Source organism: Pristiophorus japonicus, chromosome 11 (genome assembly GCF_044704955.1).
Source record: "Pristiophorus japonicus isolate sPriJap1 chromosome 11, sPriJap1.hap1, whole genome shotgun sequence".
Lineage (NCBI taxonomy): Eukaryota > Metazoa > Chordata > Chondrichthyes > Pristiophoridae > Pristiophorus > Pristiophorus japonicus.
In genome coordinates, this window is record NC_091987.1 from 59,934,223 (window position 1) to 59,949,049 (window position 14,827).

Consider the following 14,827-nt stretch of genomic DNA (forward strand, 5'->3'; position numbering starts at 1 on the left):
TGTGGTGTGTGCAAAATGGCTGTGCGGCCGCCGTTAAAGGGGAGGGCGTAATGCCGCGGCCACCATCTTATTTTTTTTGTCGGCCGACTGCCAGGTAGGCCCGACAATTATGCCCTCAGGTTCGGCCAGGCTGCCAACAGACAACCTGGCACCCCCTCTTGGGTGCCAGGCCACTAGCCCGGCCGAAACCTTCCCTAACCCAATGGACCTAACTAAAATAAATCACAGAGCTCACAGCGGCTCGCCCCTTTAAGTGCAGGGGAGAGACACGGTGAAGCGGCAGCTTGATGACATCATTAGCACTATGCTGATGACTCAGTGGCGGAGAGTCCATCCGGCTTCCACTTCCGCCCCTCTTGGCCGATCTTCTGCTCTCTGCTCCACTTCCGTCCCCGTTGAGAGACTTCCGGCCCGCTCGGGAAAAAAAGACAAAGCTGAATTTCGCGCCATAGGCCACCGCATCCACCGCGGCGGTGAAAATGGTAGGTGCGACCCGTTTCTAGCGGAGATGAATTTCTTTACTCTGTATTTGCCCTGTGCTGTGCCTTTTCTGGTAATGAGAACTTCGACCTAAAATTTAACACAAAATTTACAAAAAAAACTCATTCAAAAATAAACAAACCTAGTTTCAATAATGCCAGTAGATGTAAAATGTATTTAAAAGATGGTGAAGCTGCTCAACTACAGGAAGATGGAGGAAAAGAAAATTTGGAGTCGCACATGCATATTCCAGCTCCAATCATCTACCTGCTCCTTTGCTTTGGAAATTCAATACTTTTAAAATAAGGAAGCAGGGGTAATGAAAAGAGTGTTCAAATGACCATTATCTAATTTTCCTCTTTCTCCTTCCTCTCAAAGATGCCTCTAATAAAAGAGGATTTTAAAATGTTTACAATATACCAAATTAATAAAATCAGGTTATGACTTTTTCTAAAACAAAGTCAGAACATTTCATTTATTTCATCATTGTGCTGCAGATTGTTTGAAAAATATGACAAAGAACAATGAAGTGACTAAATTCTAATGCTATCAATTATGGTGTTTTATGTCTCATATTCAATAAAAACTCTATCATGTCTCTTCAAATTCATTTTGATTACTCCCTCTTCCTCAAAAATCATATTCAAATAATACTCATAATTCTAACAATTGCACAAATAAGCTAGAAAAAGTTAAACAAATGCTGAAGTGTTTATTTTAAAATTGTGGTACACCCAAAGGAATAGCCATACAAATAAATATGGATACTTTTTAAAGTGATTTAAAAATGAAATTCAAATAAAAGCATCGACATTGAAGAATCACGTCTGCATTAACATTAGCACCTATTCACATTTAGAACTTGTTACCAAGGCCGGATCCAACAAGCAATTAAAATTAGGAATTATAGTATATTGGTGGATTACAGCAAATGAAACACAGGGTTATTTGCTGCACTGCGTGTGGGGGGGGGGGGGGGGGGGAAGGGAAATCAGTATCATGTACAAATTTTGATCTGAAGATGATCTATAAACTAGCAGTTTTAGAATAGAACACATTGTCCTTAAATTATAAAAGATTTCCTTGAAAAATTCTTTATTTCAATAGACTTTCTCTATTCATCAAGGAGAATAATATACATAAGATTAACTGAAGCAATTTTTTTTGTGGGGTGGGGGGGGGGGGGGGGTGGTGGAGAGGAAAGTAAACAATGAAATCACTTCCCAAATAGCCATTTCATTAAAGACTATAGATGATGAAACAATCCATTTAAAGATATTTTCCTTTAACAAGCGCAAATCATATTCTTCACAAGGATTTTAATTTCCATCCAGGATGTAAACAATAGTCAACGTCTTTAAAAAAAGTACATCACAGCCCCTTTTCTGGCTCTTTGTGTTCCCTCATTCCTCACCACCATCCTCTGCATTTGACATCAAATCTTCTGCCACTTCCAACTGAATCCCTCCACCAAACAAATATTCCCGTTCCTTTCCCACCCCTCTTTCCAAATGGACATGTTTCTCAATAACACTCTTGTTCATTCTTCCACTACCTGCTTTTCCCATCACCTTTCTGTGCAAGCACAGGAGATGCAGCATCTGTCTATTCTATCATCCTCACTGTGTGGTCTCCTCTACATTGGGAAGACCAAATGTAGGATAGGTGACTATTTTGCCTAACACCTCCATTCTCTTTGTAAGTGCAACCCCAAGCTCCCTGCTGCTTGTCAATTCAATTTCCTGTCCAACTCTGTCTTTGGTGTTTTACAGTTCCAATGAAGCTCAGCTTAAGCATAAGGTACAGCACCTCTGGGCTTTATATTGACTTGAATACCTTCAGACCTTAACAATTGCCAATGTTCTCTCGAAGCTGCACGGCTGCGCAGTGTTTGTGAGGTCCCGCACAGGCTGCTCACCGGCTTTTGCATTGTAAAAACTGCGCATGCGCAAAATTTGAATGGGGCGCGCAGCCAATTAAAGGGCCCATGCATCAAAAAAAAATTACAAGAGAACATTGACAACTGCCCCCATTTTCTCTTTAGCATGAAGTGCTGACGATGTGATAAGTGCGCTGGTATTTCCTGGGGAGTGAGGGTGAGGAGGGACATATTGGTGCTTGGGATATGGAACCTCCATCAACACAGGCATAATGTGGATCGACTTTTCTTCTTTTTTCAGGCACTAGGACAGCTGGACCTGCTCCACTTCACCAGTTTTTCATACTTCCATTTCTACATTCCTTGGTAATGCTAACTCCAACAAGTGTGTGGTGAGGAAGGAAGGACACTGAAAATGGAGGTTTGGGCAACTGAGGTTGTAGCTCAAGACAGTGATAGGTGCCACAATGGGCCCATCAGAGTGCACTGAGAGAGGCAAAGAAGGTAGCGATGGGTTTGTTCAAAGGGATTCAAGCTTGGGACGGCACAGAGAGAGAAGGTAGTTTGAGGACGAGTGGTGGGTGAAGTAGGGAATTCTTTGGAGGTGGGGCGGGGGGGGGAGGGAAAAAGGGGAAGATGAAAGGCAAAAGGGCAAAGTGAGGGATGTGGGATAGAGAAAAGGAAGAGAAAAGTGAGCAGAATATAAGAAGGGCTGGAAAAGGGAGTCAGATATAGTGGATCGGGTCCAGAGTGGTAATCAGAATCTGTACATGAATGAACGCAAGGGAATTCAGAGTTACATATGGGAAACAATATGCAACAGGTATTTAAAATAACTTCAATCATTCATTTTAAATTCATCACTGAACAAACAAAATGATTTTAAAAGTAAAACACAAACTGTGTTGATGTGCAAGCCATCCGAATTTCATCCCACCAAAATAAAATAACTGTTTTGAAGTTGTATCTGTCAAAAAATGCTGTTAAACAATAAGGTACCAATAAAAAGATTAAAAAGGGAAAACATACTTACCTTATTACTTGGAACATTTCAGACAAGACAATGAGGAGGGAGAGACAGACGGAAAATCTAGTGCAATACACAACCAAAATTCTGCCACAGTATGTAACTGTACATAATATCAAAGTTATAGAATAAGGTGTTACATGAGATAGTAATTTTATATGCTTGTTTATTAAATATTGTTTGAGCCAATATGACCAAAGGACTCAAATTTTCTGTAAAGATTTAAAGCAGTCATAATAAAATACAGCTCCATTACTTTAAAGTTTCACATTTTACATTACAACAAACATCAATGTAACAAATAAGTTTGAGAACAAATAAAACTCAAGCTATTATGCCAGAACATATGAAAATTGACACAGTTGTGTTCTCTAAAAAAAATTCTTGGCATTGCCATAACCTAATGATCTTCTCCTCATTAATATTATAACTATGGTTAAATCTAACTCAACCAAACAGGAATCTTTCTGGATTTATAATTTCCTTGAAATGCAGTTTATAAAATACACTATATAACAGCAGGTAAACAAAGTAATGAATGTATCTTTTGATGGAAGAAGTGCATCCCTGAAGAATAAATTATATCATGCTCTTAAGTCATGTTGGAGCATGATTCTGAGAATCCTTAATTCTGTTTTGCATCACACTCTGTCCACCTAATTATGTTGTACTCAATCCTTTTTTCTCCACTTAGAAAACCCCCAAGGCAGATTGTAGTGCATTACTGTCGACCCCCAGGGGTCAGTGTTAGGTTTGCCATCAGTTCCCTCACTGCTGCATAGATAGTGCAGTCACCTGAAAAAGTAACATTGTTAATATTAGAAAGTGTACAAAAGGGTGAGGCAAGTGAACAAGTACATCAGAAAAGTTGCCAAGTGTTTTTTGACAACGGAACTGTTTTGTTGGATGAAATGTGTTCTTCAACATGCTGGCTAGTTACTGCATTATGAGCAAGGACAACAAGGTTTTATTTATTATACAAACTGGAAGAAAAACTGAAAACAAAAAAGGTATGTGGCCCAGAAAAATGAACTAACAGAGCAGTGGACTCCAATCTGAATCCCCCTCTCCCTCATTTGTATTTCGCTTTCTAATTTCACCAGCCTTTGGCTGAGTTGTATGTGTTTGGGGATGGGGGTGATCCCTTCTAGCTCAAGCAGATTACATAGTGAGCTAATTAATGAGCGACATGCACTCTTTTTATCATTGGATAAATTAGAAGGGCTAGAGATATGGAGATAAATGAAAAACTATTGACATAGGACTGTATACAGCCAATTGTTTTTGGCATTAACTCAAAATTCTTTATTTTTGGCTTACAGAAACTATACATCAAAGCAGTCACTTACCTACAACATATGGATAAGCAAAATGTACAACATATTGACAGTTTAAATATAGTACCAACAGATTATGGGCACATTATGGGTGATCTACAGTCACAAAATTCCCCATTATAGACATGAGAATCTCAGAATCTTACAGCACAGAAGGAGACCATTCAATCCATCATGCCTGTGCCGACTCTTTGTGACAGCTATCCAGTTAATCCCACTCCCGTGCTCTTTCTCCATAGCCCTGCAAATTGTTCTGGTTCAAGTATATATCCCATTCTCTTTTGTAAATTACTATTGAATCTGCTTCCACCATCCTTTCAGGTAGTGCATTCCAGATGATAGCAACATAAGAACATAAAAAATAGGAGCAGGAGTAGGCCATATCGTCCCTCGAGCCTGCTCCACCATTTAATACGATCATGGCCTCAGGTCCACTTCCCTGCCCGCTCCCCATAACGCCTTATTCCCTTATTGGTTAAGAAACTGTCTATCTCTGTCTTAAATTTATTCAATGACCCAGCTTCTACAGCTCTCTGAGGCAGCAAATGCCACAGATTTACAACCCTCAGAAAAAAATTCCTCCTTATCTCAGTTTTAAATTATTCTAAGATTATGCCCCTTAGTTCTAGTCTCCCCAATCAGTGGAAACATCCTCTCTGCATCCACCTTGTCAAGCCCCCCATAATCTTATACGTTTCAATAAGATCACATCTCATTCTTCTGAATTCCAATAAGTGAAGGCCCAACCTACTCAACCTTTCCTCATGTCAACCCCCTCATCTCTGGAATCAACTGAGTGAACCTTCTCTGAACTGCCTCCAAAGCAAGTGTATCCTTTCTTAAATATGGAAATCAAAACTGTACACAGTATTCCAGGTGTGGCCTCACCAATACCCTGTATAACTGTAGCAAGACTTCCTTGCTTTTATACTCCATCCACTGCAATAATTGCAATTTTTCTCCATTTAAATAATAACTTACTCCTTGATTTTTTTCTGCCAAAGTGCATAACCTCACGCTTTCCAACATTATACTCCATCTGCCAAACTTTTGCCAACTCACCTAGCCTGTCTATAGCCTTTTGCAAATTTTGTATGTCCTCCTCATACATTGCTTTTCCTCCCATCTTTGTATCGTCAGCAAACTTGGTTACGTTACACTCGGTCCCTTCCTCCAAGTCATTAGTATAGATTGCAAATAGTTGGCGTTCCAGTACTGATCCCTGCGGCACCCCACTAGTTACTGATTGCCAACCTGACAATGAACCATTTATCCAGACTCTGTTTTCTGTGTAGCTGAGTAAAAAAAATTCTCATTGGTCCCCTGGTTCTTTAGCCAATTATCTTAAATCTGTGTCCTCCGGTTCTCAACCCTCCTGCCAGTGTAGTAGTTTTGTCCTTATTTACTCTGTCAAAACCAGTCATAATTTTCAACACTTTTATTAAATCTCCCCTTAACCTAATCTCTCTACATAATCAAAGTCCCACATCCCTGGGACCATGCTAGTAAATCCCTTTGAGGCCTTCACATCTTTCCCATAGTGTGTTGCGCAGAATTGGACACATTAATCCAGCTGAGGCCTAATCGGTGATTTATATAGGCTTAGCATAACTTATTTGCTTCTATACACTACTTATAAAGCCCAGGATCCCGTATGCTTTAAAAAAAATACAGCCTTTATCAATTTGTCCTGCCCCCTTCAAAGGATTTGTGACTGTGAACCCCCAGGTCATTCTGTTCCTGCACTCCCTTTAAACTTGTACCATTTAGTTTATATTGGATTGCATATTTTATAATTAAGCTAAACTTCAATATAAATGAAGAAATCACCTATGAAACTAGAATAAGCATTTCCGTTCAAGAAAAACTTAAAACAAACAGTTCATTAAAGCATCTAATCTACACAATACAGTATCAAACATATTCAATTACGAAATCTGCCAGGTGGTGATTTAGGAAATTGAATTTAGTGAATTTAATTGTGGATCAAATTTAAAACTATGTATTATAGTTAGTATATACTGCATTTTGAAAGATACATTAGAGCTACTGGATGGGACATTTTCCAAATCAGTGAACCAGTGTCTGCAAACAATCCCAGGTCAGGTGTAGCATCTAATCTTCACAAAGGCACTCTGTACTACATCAGTGTTACATTTTTCCCCATTTCTCACACCAGTTATTCTGTGGCCTCAACTAGTGAGACTGCCATTTGATTGACAATGAGTGCTAAATTAGGGACAATGGGCCCAAGTTTCCACAGGATAAAAAACGGGCGCCCCTCTGAGCTGGGCGCCCGTTTTTCGCCCTAAAACGGCGCCAGAAAAAAAACGCGCTATTCTCGAGCGCTTTGCAGCTCCTTGTCTGTTTGGCGCAGCGCCCAGGGGGGCGGAGCCTACACTCGCGCCGATTTTGTAAGTGGGAGGGGGCGGGTACTATTTAAATTAGTTTTTTTCCTGCCGGCAATGCTGCGCGTGCGCGTTAGAGCGTTCACGCAGTGTGAAGGAAACATTGGCACTCGGCCATTTTTGTAGTTCTTTGTAGCTGTTTAATTTTTGAACATTTTTTAATAAAAGCACATTGCCATCAGCACATCAGCACTGAGGCTACCCTTCTCACTGTCTCCTTCCCCTCCCCACCCTCCACGGCAACAAACGGCGGTTTCCTCCCCCTCCCTCCCCTCCACGGCAACAAACGGCGGTTTCCTCCCCCTCCCTCCCCTCCACGGCAACAAACCGCTGTCTCCTCCCCCTCCCTGGCAACAAACCGCTGTCTCCTTCCCCTCCCTCCCCGGCGGCAACAAACCGCTGTCTCCTTCCCCTCCCTCCCCGGCGGCAACAAACCGCTGTCTCCTTCCCCTCCCTCCCCGGCGGCAACAAACCGCTGTCTCCTTCCCCTCCCTCCCCTCCAGGACAACAAACGGCTGTCTCCTTCCCCTCCCTCCACGGCAACAAACCACTGTCTCCTCCCCCTCCCTGGCAACAAACCGCTGTCTTCTTCCCCTTCCTCCCCTCCGCGGCGGCAACAAACCGCTGTCTCCTTCCCCTCCCTCCCCTCCACGGCAACAAACGGCGGTTTCCTCCGCCTCCCTCCCCTCCACGGCAACAAACCGCTGTCTCCTTCCCCTCCCTCCCCTCCGCGGCAACAAACGGCGGTTTCCTCCCCCTCCCTCCCCTCCGCGGCGGCAACAAACCGCTGTCTCCTTCCCCTCCCTCCCCTCCGCGGCAACAAACGGAGGTTTCCTTCCCCACCCCCCACGGGCACGAACGATGGCTGAAGCACAGGTAGGAAGATGGTTTATTTAATCTTTTCTTTGCTTATAAATGTTTATTCAGATTGGATTTATTTGTATAATATTTGTAGAAGTATAAATAAGGATTGATTGTAGAATTTAATGACTTCCCTTCCCCCCCCCATCTCGTTCTGGACGCCTAATTTGTAACCTGCACCTGATTTTTTAATGTGTAGACAGGTTTTTTCAGTTCTACAAAAATCTTCATTTGCTCCATTCTAAGTTAGTTTGGAGTACGTTTTCACTGTGGAAACTTTCAAATCAGGCGTCAGTGGCCGGACACGCCCCCTTTTGAAGAAAACATTCTGTTCCAAAGTAGAACTGTTCTACCTCACTAGAACTGCAGAAAAAAAAATGTGGTGAATTGCGATTTCTAAGATAGTCCGTTCTCCACCAGTTGCTCCTGAAAATCAGGCGCAAATCATGTGGAAACTTGGGCTCAATATGTGCTGTGGGGTAATACCCACCTGAAATTGAACAAAGTTATTTCACATAAGAACAAAACAACTAGCAGAGGATGACTTTTATCTCATCAGTCTAGAATGGACTCACATCCAGGTGAAAGATTAGAATCTCAAAGAGAAGCTACTTAGATATTGGAGATATATAAAATGCGCTAACTGGAGGCGCACAGCAGGGGAATTTTGACCCTAAATTTCTAAACCAAAAATTTCTGCACTGTTCCTACAGTCATTGTCCATTCATTCAATGCACACAAAAACTGAGCACCTCATTAAACTTATCATGGCCTTTTTATGTTTTCTGCACATTGTAATAAATAATTATTAGATTACGATAGACAGACATCCCATGAATTTTGCCATTTTTTGGCTTACCCTGTTGTGGCTGGTGCACCTCTGAAAACCTCCTCAAAATATTGCTGACCATTGAGGCTGCTGCTCCTGATGTGTTCTGTGGTCTTGGAATATCAGCTTGCTGTGTTGCTCCTGTTGCCATATCATAGACAATGGGCACAATTATGCTGATCGGTTCCTGTGGAACTGTTAGTCGTTGAGTGAGTTGCAGCTTTTGGCAGATTGAGGGTTGGGTGATGGGCAGAGAGGAAAGAAAGGGGACAGAGGAAAAACGTTTTAACTTTGTTGTCACAAATACAGACTTCAACAACCAATTCAATTATAATTTTTCTTCCATTTGGTTCAACAATATAACAAACCGTGTTCATAAATAAAAATCTTCTGAAGTGTTCCCTGTATTGAATGGTGTGAAGCACAGATGTGTACTGGGCCTCATTTTATTCACTCTTATCTGGCTATGCTGGATGATACAGCTAGGGTTCTTCAGTTTAGATTTGGAAGAATATGCACAACGGGATAACTGTCTGATTTATCAAGACTGCGGGTATCGACAAAGGTCTCAAAACAAATTATACAAGAACTTCTGTATGCTGATGATTGTGTACATGTGGCGCATTCCAAAGAGGACTTTCTGCTGCTGCTGAATAAATTTGCACTTTGCTGGCAGTTACATGGTTGTTCTTAGCCCGAAGACTCAAGTAATGCATCAACAAGCTCTTGAACAGCTATATGTTAGACCATCGACTACTACTGGTAAAGCTGAATTGCATGTGGTTCAGGAGTACACCCATCTTGGAAGTGTACGATCTAATGAGGTAAGGATTGATAAGGAAGTGATGGCTTGCATATTGAGAGCAAACATTGCCTTTGGCAGTCTTGTGTGGAACATAAACGTGGCAGGGACCAATTGGGCCAAATGGCCTGTTTCTGTGCTGTAAATTCTATGCCTGTGCAGATGTATTTGTAATCAGCATGTAGTATCAAGGCTGCCACTAAACTGAAGGTTTATAAGGCAGTTACCCATACAAATCTCCTGCTTGGATGTGAAACATTGACATTTTATAGAAGGCACATTCAACAGCTAGAAAGGTTTCACCAAAGACACCTTTGTACCTTACTTCATATTAGGTGGCAGGACAACATCACTAACAATGAAGTACTGGAATATGCTGATGATAATCAATGATCAGCTCTGTTGGGCTGGAAGAGTTAGGATGGATGGTGTATGGTTGCCGAACCAAGTGCTTTTTGCAGAACTGGTGGATAGTAGAAGAAAGCATGGTGGACAACAAAGGCGTTACATGGACACAATGAAGATTCAACTGAAGCAATGCAAAATGATTGCTGACCCATAGGAAACCCTGGCCCCCAACAGACAGTAATGGCATGCTGAAAAGCTTTGAGCAACAACACAATGCCAGTTTGGAGGCAAGGCGCATGAGACGGATCAGCAACTGAAGAGGAATGAACAAGAGAATTCCTCCAGGAACGTGAATATTTGAGCCTTGTGGTAGATAATGTCAGACACATGTTGGCCTGCTTAGTCATCACGCACACATCTATCATGAACTTATGTTCCCTTCATTGTTGGTACCATCATCCTTGAATACGAGGGACACACCACTACTAAATTTAATATCCATATTATTGTGTCACCATTCTCAATAGTTTCTTACATTTATGAGTTACAATCTCATGATCTTAGACTGCAAGAAATGCTAAATAAACATGGGTGTTCTACTTACAAAGAACAGCATCTTGGATTTCAGCACTACTGCAGGTGTTCCTGGAGGAGCTATTGGAGGAGCACTAGGAGGAATCGTCAAACAGAACTGCACATTCCACCTTAGCTGGGTGGCTTGATCTGGAAACTGTTCACAGCAAAATAGAGCATGATTTATTGAAATGTTAAATGAAGATGAAAATGGTTTGGGGTATTTAGATGTTCTCTGATATGCTTTTCTACTTGAAGCAAGTAAAAACTCCTATTCTAGATAATATTTTTGCCACATAGCAACATACTGTATTCAATATTTTCTTCTGCGACTAGTATTTCCAGTAAAGCTGTAAAAAGCATTATTTAATTAATATTCTCAAGATCATTTTGCAATGTACTAGATTTTTTTTTTTACTAACATTGCAGTCATGTTGCCTTTGTAGTAAAATTGGACGAGAGAAAACAATGATAAAAAGTACGGCAATGAGGCACAACACTAAGCCACATTAGATGATGGGCAATGCTATTATTACCAGTATACTACATCTAGAAATGTACTTTCATGAATAGCATAAAGCTTAAGTCAACAGTGCTACTTTTTGTGGAATCAAAAGCAGAGTGAGGGATCACATTCCATCATCTCGTCTCCTTGAGTTCTGTATTATTAATTTAACAACCATGCTAGCAATTTTTAAACAGATTATTATTCAGCTAACTTTAATTTCTGGAATCATAAACCCTACCAAAATGTTCAAAATTATTCAAGGAGACTATTATTCATAGCTAATAATGAGCTTCTTCACATTTTGAACTATTCAATGTGTGCAGGCCAAGTATTTCATGGAAAAAAAAACTAACCACTAAGCAACATAAGAAATAGGAGCAGGTGTAAGCCATTTGGTCCCGAGCCTGCTCCGCTATTCAATAAGATCATGGTTGATCTGATCCTGCCCGCAACTCCATTTCCCTGCCCGCTCCTCATAACCCTCGACTCCCTTATCATTCAAAAATCTGTCTATTTTCACCTTCAAAGACCCAGCCTCCACAGCTCTCGGGGGCAGGGAATTCCAAAGATTCATGACCCTCAGAGAAGAAATCACTCTCATGTACCACTTAATAAAACTCCTGTGCCATTGAGTAAATGGTTTGTGTATTTTGTCTTGAAAAGGCCAACCATAGTGCTTTTAACATGATATATGAATTTGGAGGACAAGTAGTTAGAGGGAATTTAGAGCAGGGCGAGAAAGATTACAAGCACATATTCAGCCTATCTTCATTTTCAGTTTGCAAAATCCTTTCAAAATAATCAGTATTGCATTTATAAAATTAGTCAGAAAAAAATAAAATAATTTTTCCCAAGAAAATGCAAGTGTTCAAAGGGTTAATGCACAGTCTATTGTGTTCACATCCGAACCTCAACCCATGACAGATCTTCATACAATGTCACTTACCAGTTCTAGTTTCATGATGCCCACACAATCCCTGAGGATGTGTGTGGGAGCTCCCAGTAGCTTAGCAAAGGCATTTAGTGTATTGGCTTTAAACGGAGGACCAGCAACCTTACCAAACAAAAAGAGTAAACAATTAATTATATTGCTGTATAGCTTTAAGAGCTTTAATATATGTAACCTTGTTAAATGATAGAAATAGGAGGTTCTACATTTACTGTGATTTGTTTTCACTGTTCAGTTCACTATGTACGAAAAATGTATTTTTTGTAGGTATACAAAAACAAGTTACTAATTGTTTAATCTATTTTTTCAAGGAATGGTAGATAGTATGAGTGATTTTGATGGGCAAAGTAAAAAACTTCATCTAAGAATCCTTCTTTTAACCCCATCCAACTTTCTAAAGAGAAGGCATGAATCTCAACATAACCGGCTTTGACAGTGAACTTATCTAGGACAGCTGCATACACTATTCTGAGTGGCCAAAGTAGATGGATTTCAGTGACAAAGCAACTCGATCTGTACACCATCAGTTTAAGAAAAACAGAGACAGCTATCTTGCTTAAGACTAATAGTTTCACATCAGTTAGACATTATTACACAAGTGAGTTAATTATGATGTTCACCACAATGCTTTTCCAAATACTTTCTTCATTTACCAAGAAATAACTAACCAATAGGCAAATTCTACACAACAGAATGAGAAACTGGCACCACTTCTCTATTTGTTGCACCTTCTGCAACTGCAATACTGTCCGAGAGTGCATCAGTCACTGATCGGCACCCAGCATCCACTCTGTAGACCCCACACTCTGAGCAGCACAAAGGGAGATCGACTAGTAGCTTTAAAAAGCTATTAGATGCTAAACTCCAGGATAACTAGGTCCTGCATTATGTTAATATTTGGAGATGCATATAGCAACTTGTCATCTGGAGGCTTCTTGTTTAATAGATCATTTTACAATATTATTTGTACCACTGAATCATACTTACTCTAGTTTCAAAGAACTTTTCCAAAACTTGTAGTTCTTCTTGTGTCCATGGGTCTGGTGTTTCAGGGGTTACTTTGAACTGCAAAGTTTGATATGTCTGTGGGTTCAATGCTACTCGACACTTCAATGCTTCGGTCTTAAACATGATCACGCCAGGTTCATTGGAGTTTATAAGCTGCAACTAAAAATCAGAGACAACATAATGAAAAGTCTGTTTTAAATAATCCGATTAAGAAATCATAACTACATTTTCTGGAAACTGCATGTTCTGAATATTATAACTGCTACAATTATATTCTGTACTAGTTCTATAAATACAGAAAAATCAGCTTTTAAAAATTCTACAAAGCTAATACACTGTTACAATTTCCCTAACTTTACAAACGCCATAAGGAAATTTAGAAGTGATGAAAAGAAAAAAATTCAACTGGGTGGAAATTTGAAATAAAAATACCCAAAACATGAATTATTTTTTCCTTTTTCAAAAGCTGATGGGTCAGGTGTATATTTGCAGCATTTGCTGTTTGTACTGAGGAAGATCATTTCTCCTACCGGTTCCTGTTGTATGATCCTCTGTAGGTGTCGCCTCATCATAACAGATCCTAAGAATCGCTCTAGTGGGGAGCACAGATAACTACCAGCTAGTCCTGGGACAAGACCTGGTGTTGGTGATGGACAAAGTAGAATGTGCAAGGCATTATGAGTCAAGATGGTAGGTATTGATGCAGCCCATGAACGCTGAGGTAGTGTACGAGGAGGGGGCATGTTGGTCGGCATTTGGGAACCTAAAATAAACAAATGGCAACATATTATATATATATCGCTAACTATTTACACTAAATGATTTTCCATCAACCACAAAGTCATAAGTTTGAATTGTAGGGCTGCTGACCACCCATCCTTCTAAAAGTGATAGGCGGCATTTCATGCTCAGCTCACACTAAAAGGCAGCATTTTAGGGCGAAAGAAGAGATGGAAGAGATAGAAGAAATGTGGTGATATTATGAGACTCTCTTGCTCTCACTCTCACCCTGCCGCACTAATGTATTCTGCTATACGATCATAGAATAGGTTTGATTCAGTCATGGAGTCTATGCCTAAAGACTGTTCAACCCTCTCTTGGAGAGATGTATTCAATGTATACTGAAAGAAATTAAGCCGATATCAAATATCATAATCATAAGATCAGTCTTGTGAAAATTAATTTATTTGATCAAAAACACTAAGAATTGTTTGTACTGTAAAGTATTTTCCTTTACTTATTTTACAATACTTAGTGCTATGGTTGATGAATCTTTAAAAAAAGTCAGCAATTATCTTCAAAATGTTGTACTATGTTGCTGAATTTAGTTTTAAGTTTCATTTCCTTTTATTTAAAGGGTTGTCACTACAGCAAGACATTGTAACATATTTGAATTTTAAGTATATTTTGTATTCACATGATCTTGTGAAATAAATATCCAAAGAAGCTGAAGTATTCACATATTAATGCATTTTTTTGTCGTATTGTTGGTTGCTAATCTAACAACCATGGTATTAAGCTTGATAATTGTACAGATTCTATTTATTTCCGTCACGTCTAGTAACTTATAAAAGTACCCTATATCTCATTTGGCTTCAAATATTTTGTTTCCACTATCCTGTTGCCAAGACCAGGCAAACAACCCACTTTTAGGCTTCTGCAGCTTTAGGTAGGTCAGTAGGGGAGCTGAGGGCAGTTATCATCCTCAGTCCGTCGATCAAGCCTCAGCCTACTGCTCTGTCTACACACCAAACACTGCACTATAAGGGCTCCAACCTTAGATTAAAACTCACTACGGTTCAGATTTTTTATGCGGGT

General features: G+C 40.1%; 1 protein-coding gene across 1 annotated transcript in view; it reads right to left on the minus strand.

Annotated features, from left to right (window-relative positions):
* Positions 1-3,567: 3,567 nt before the first annotated feature.
* med14 (mediator complex subunit 14) overlaps positions 3,568-14,827 on the minus strand; it is a 78,787-nt gene continuing 67,527 nt past the window's right edge. The window contains exons 26-31 of the mRNA XM_070893434.1: positions 13,540-13,772; positions 12,989-13,168; positions 11,999-12,106; positions 10,576-10,701; positions 8,852-9,041; positions 3,568-4,181 (exon numbers count right to left, since the gene is read on the minus strand). Of these exons, the coding sequence (XP_070749535.1) occupies positions 4,108-4,181; positions 8,852-9,041; positions 10,576-10,701; positions 11,999-12,106; positions 12,989-13,168; positions 13,540-13,772 (911 nt within the window). The 3' untranslated portion in view covers positions 3,568-4,107. The remainder of the gene's footprint in view (positions 4,182-8,851; positions 9,042-10,575; positions 10,702-11,998; positions 12,107-12,988; positions 13,169-13,539; positions 13,773-14,827) is intronic.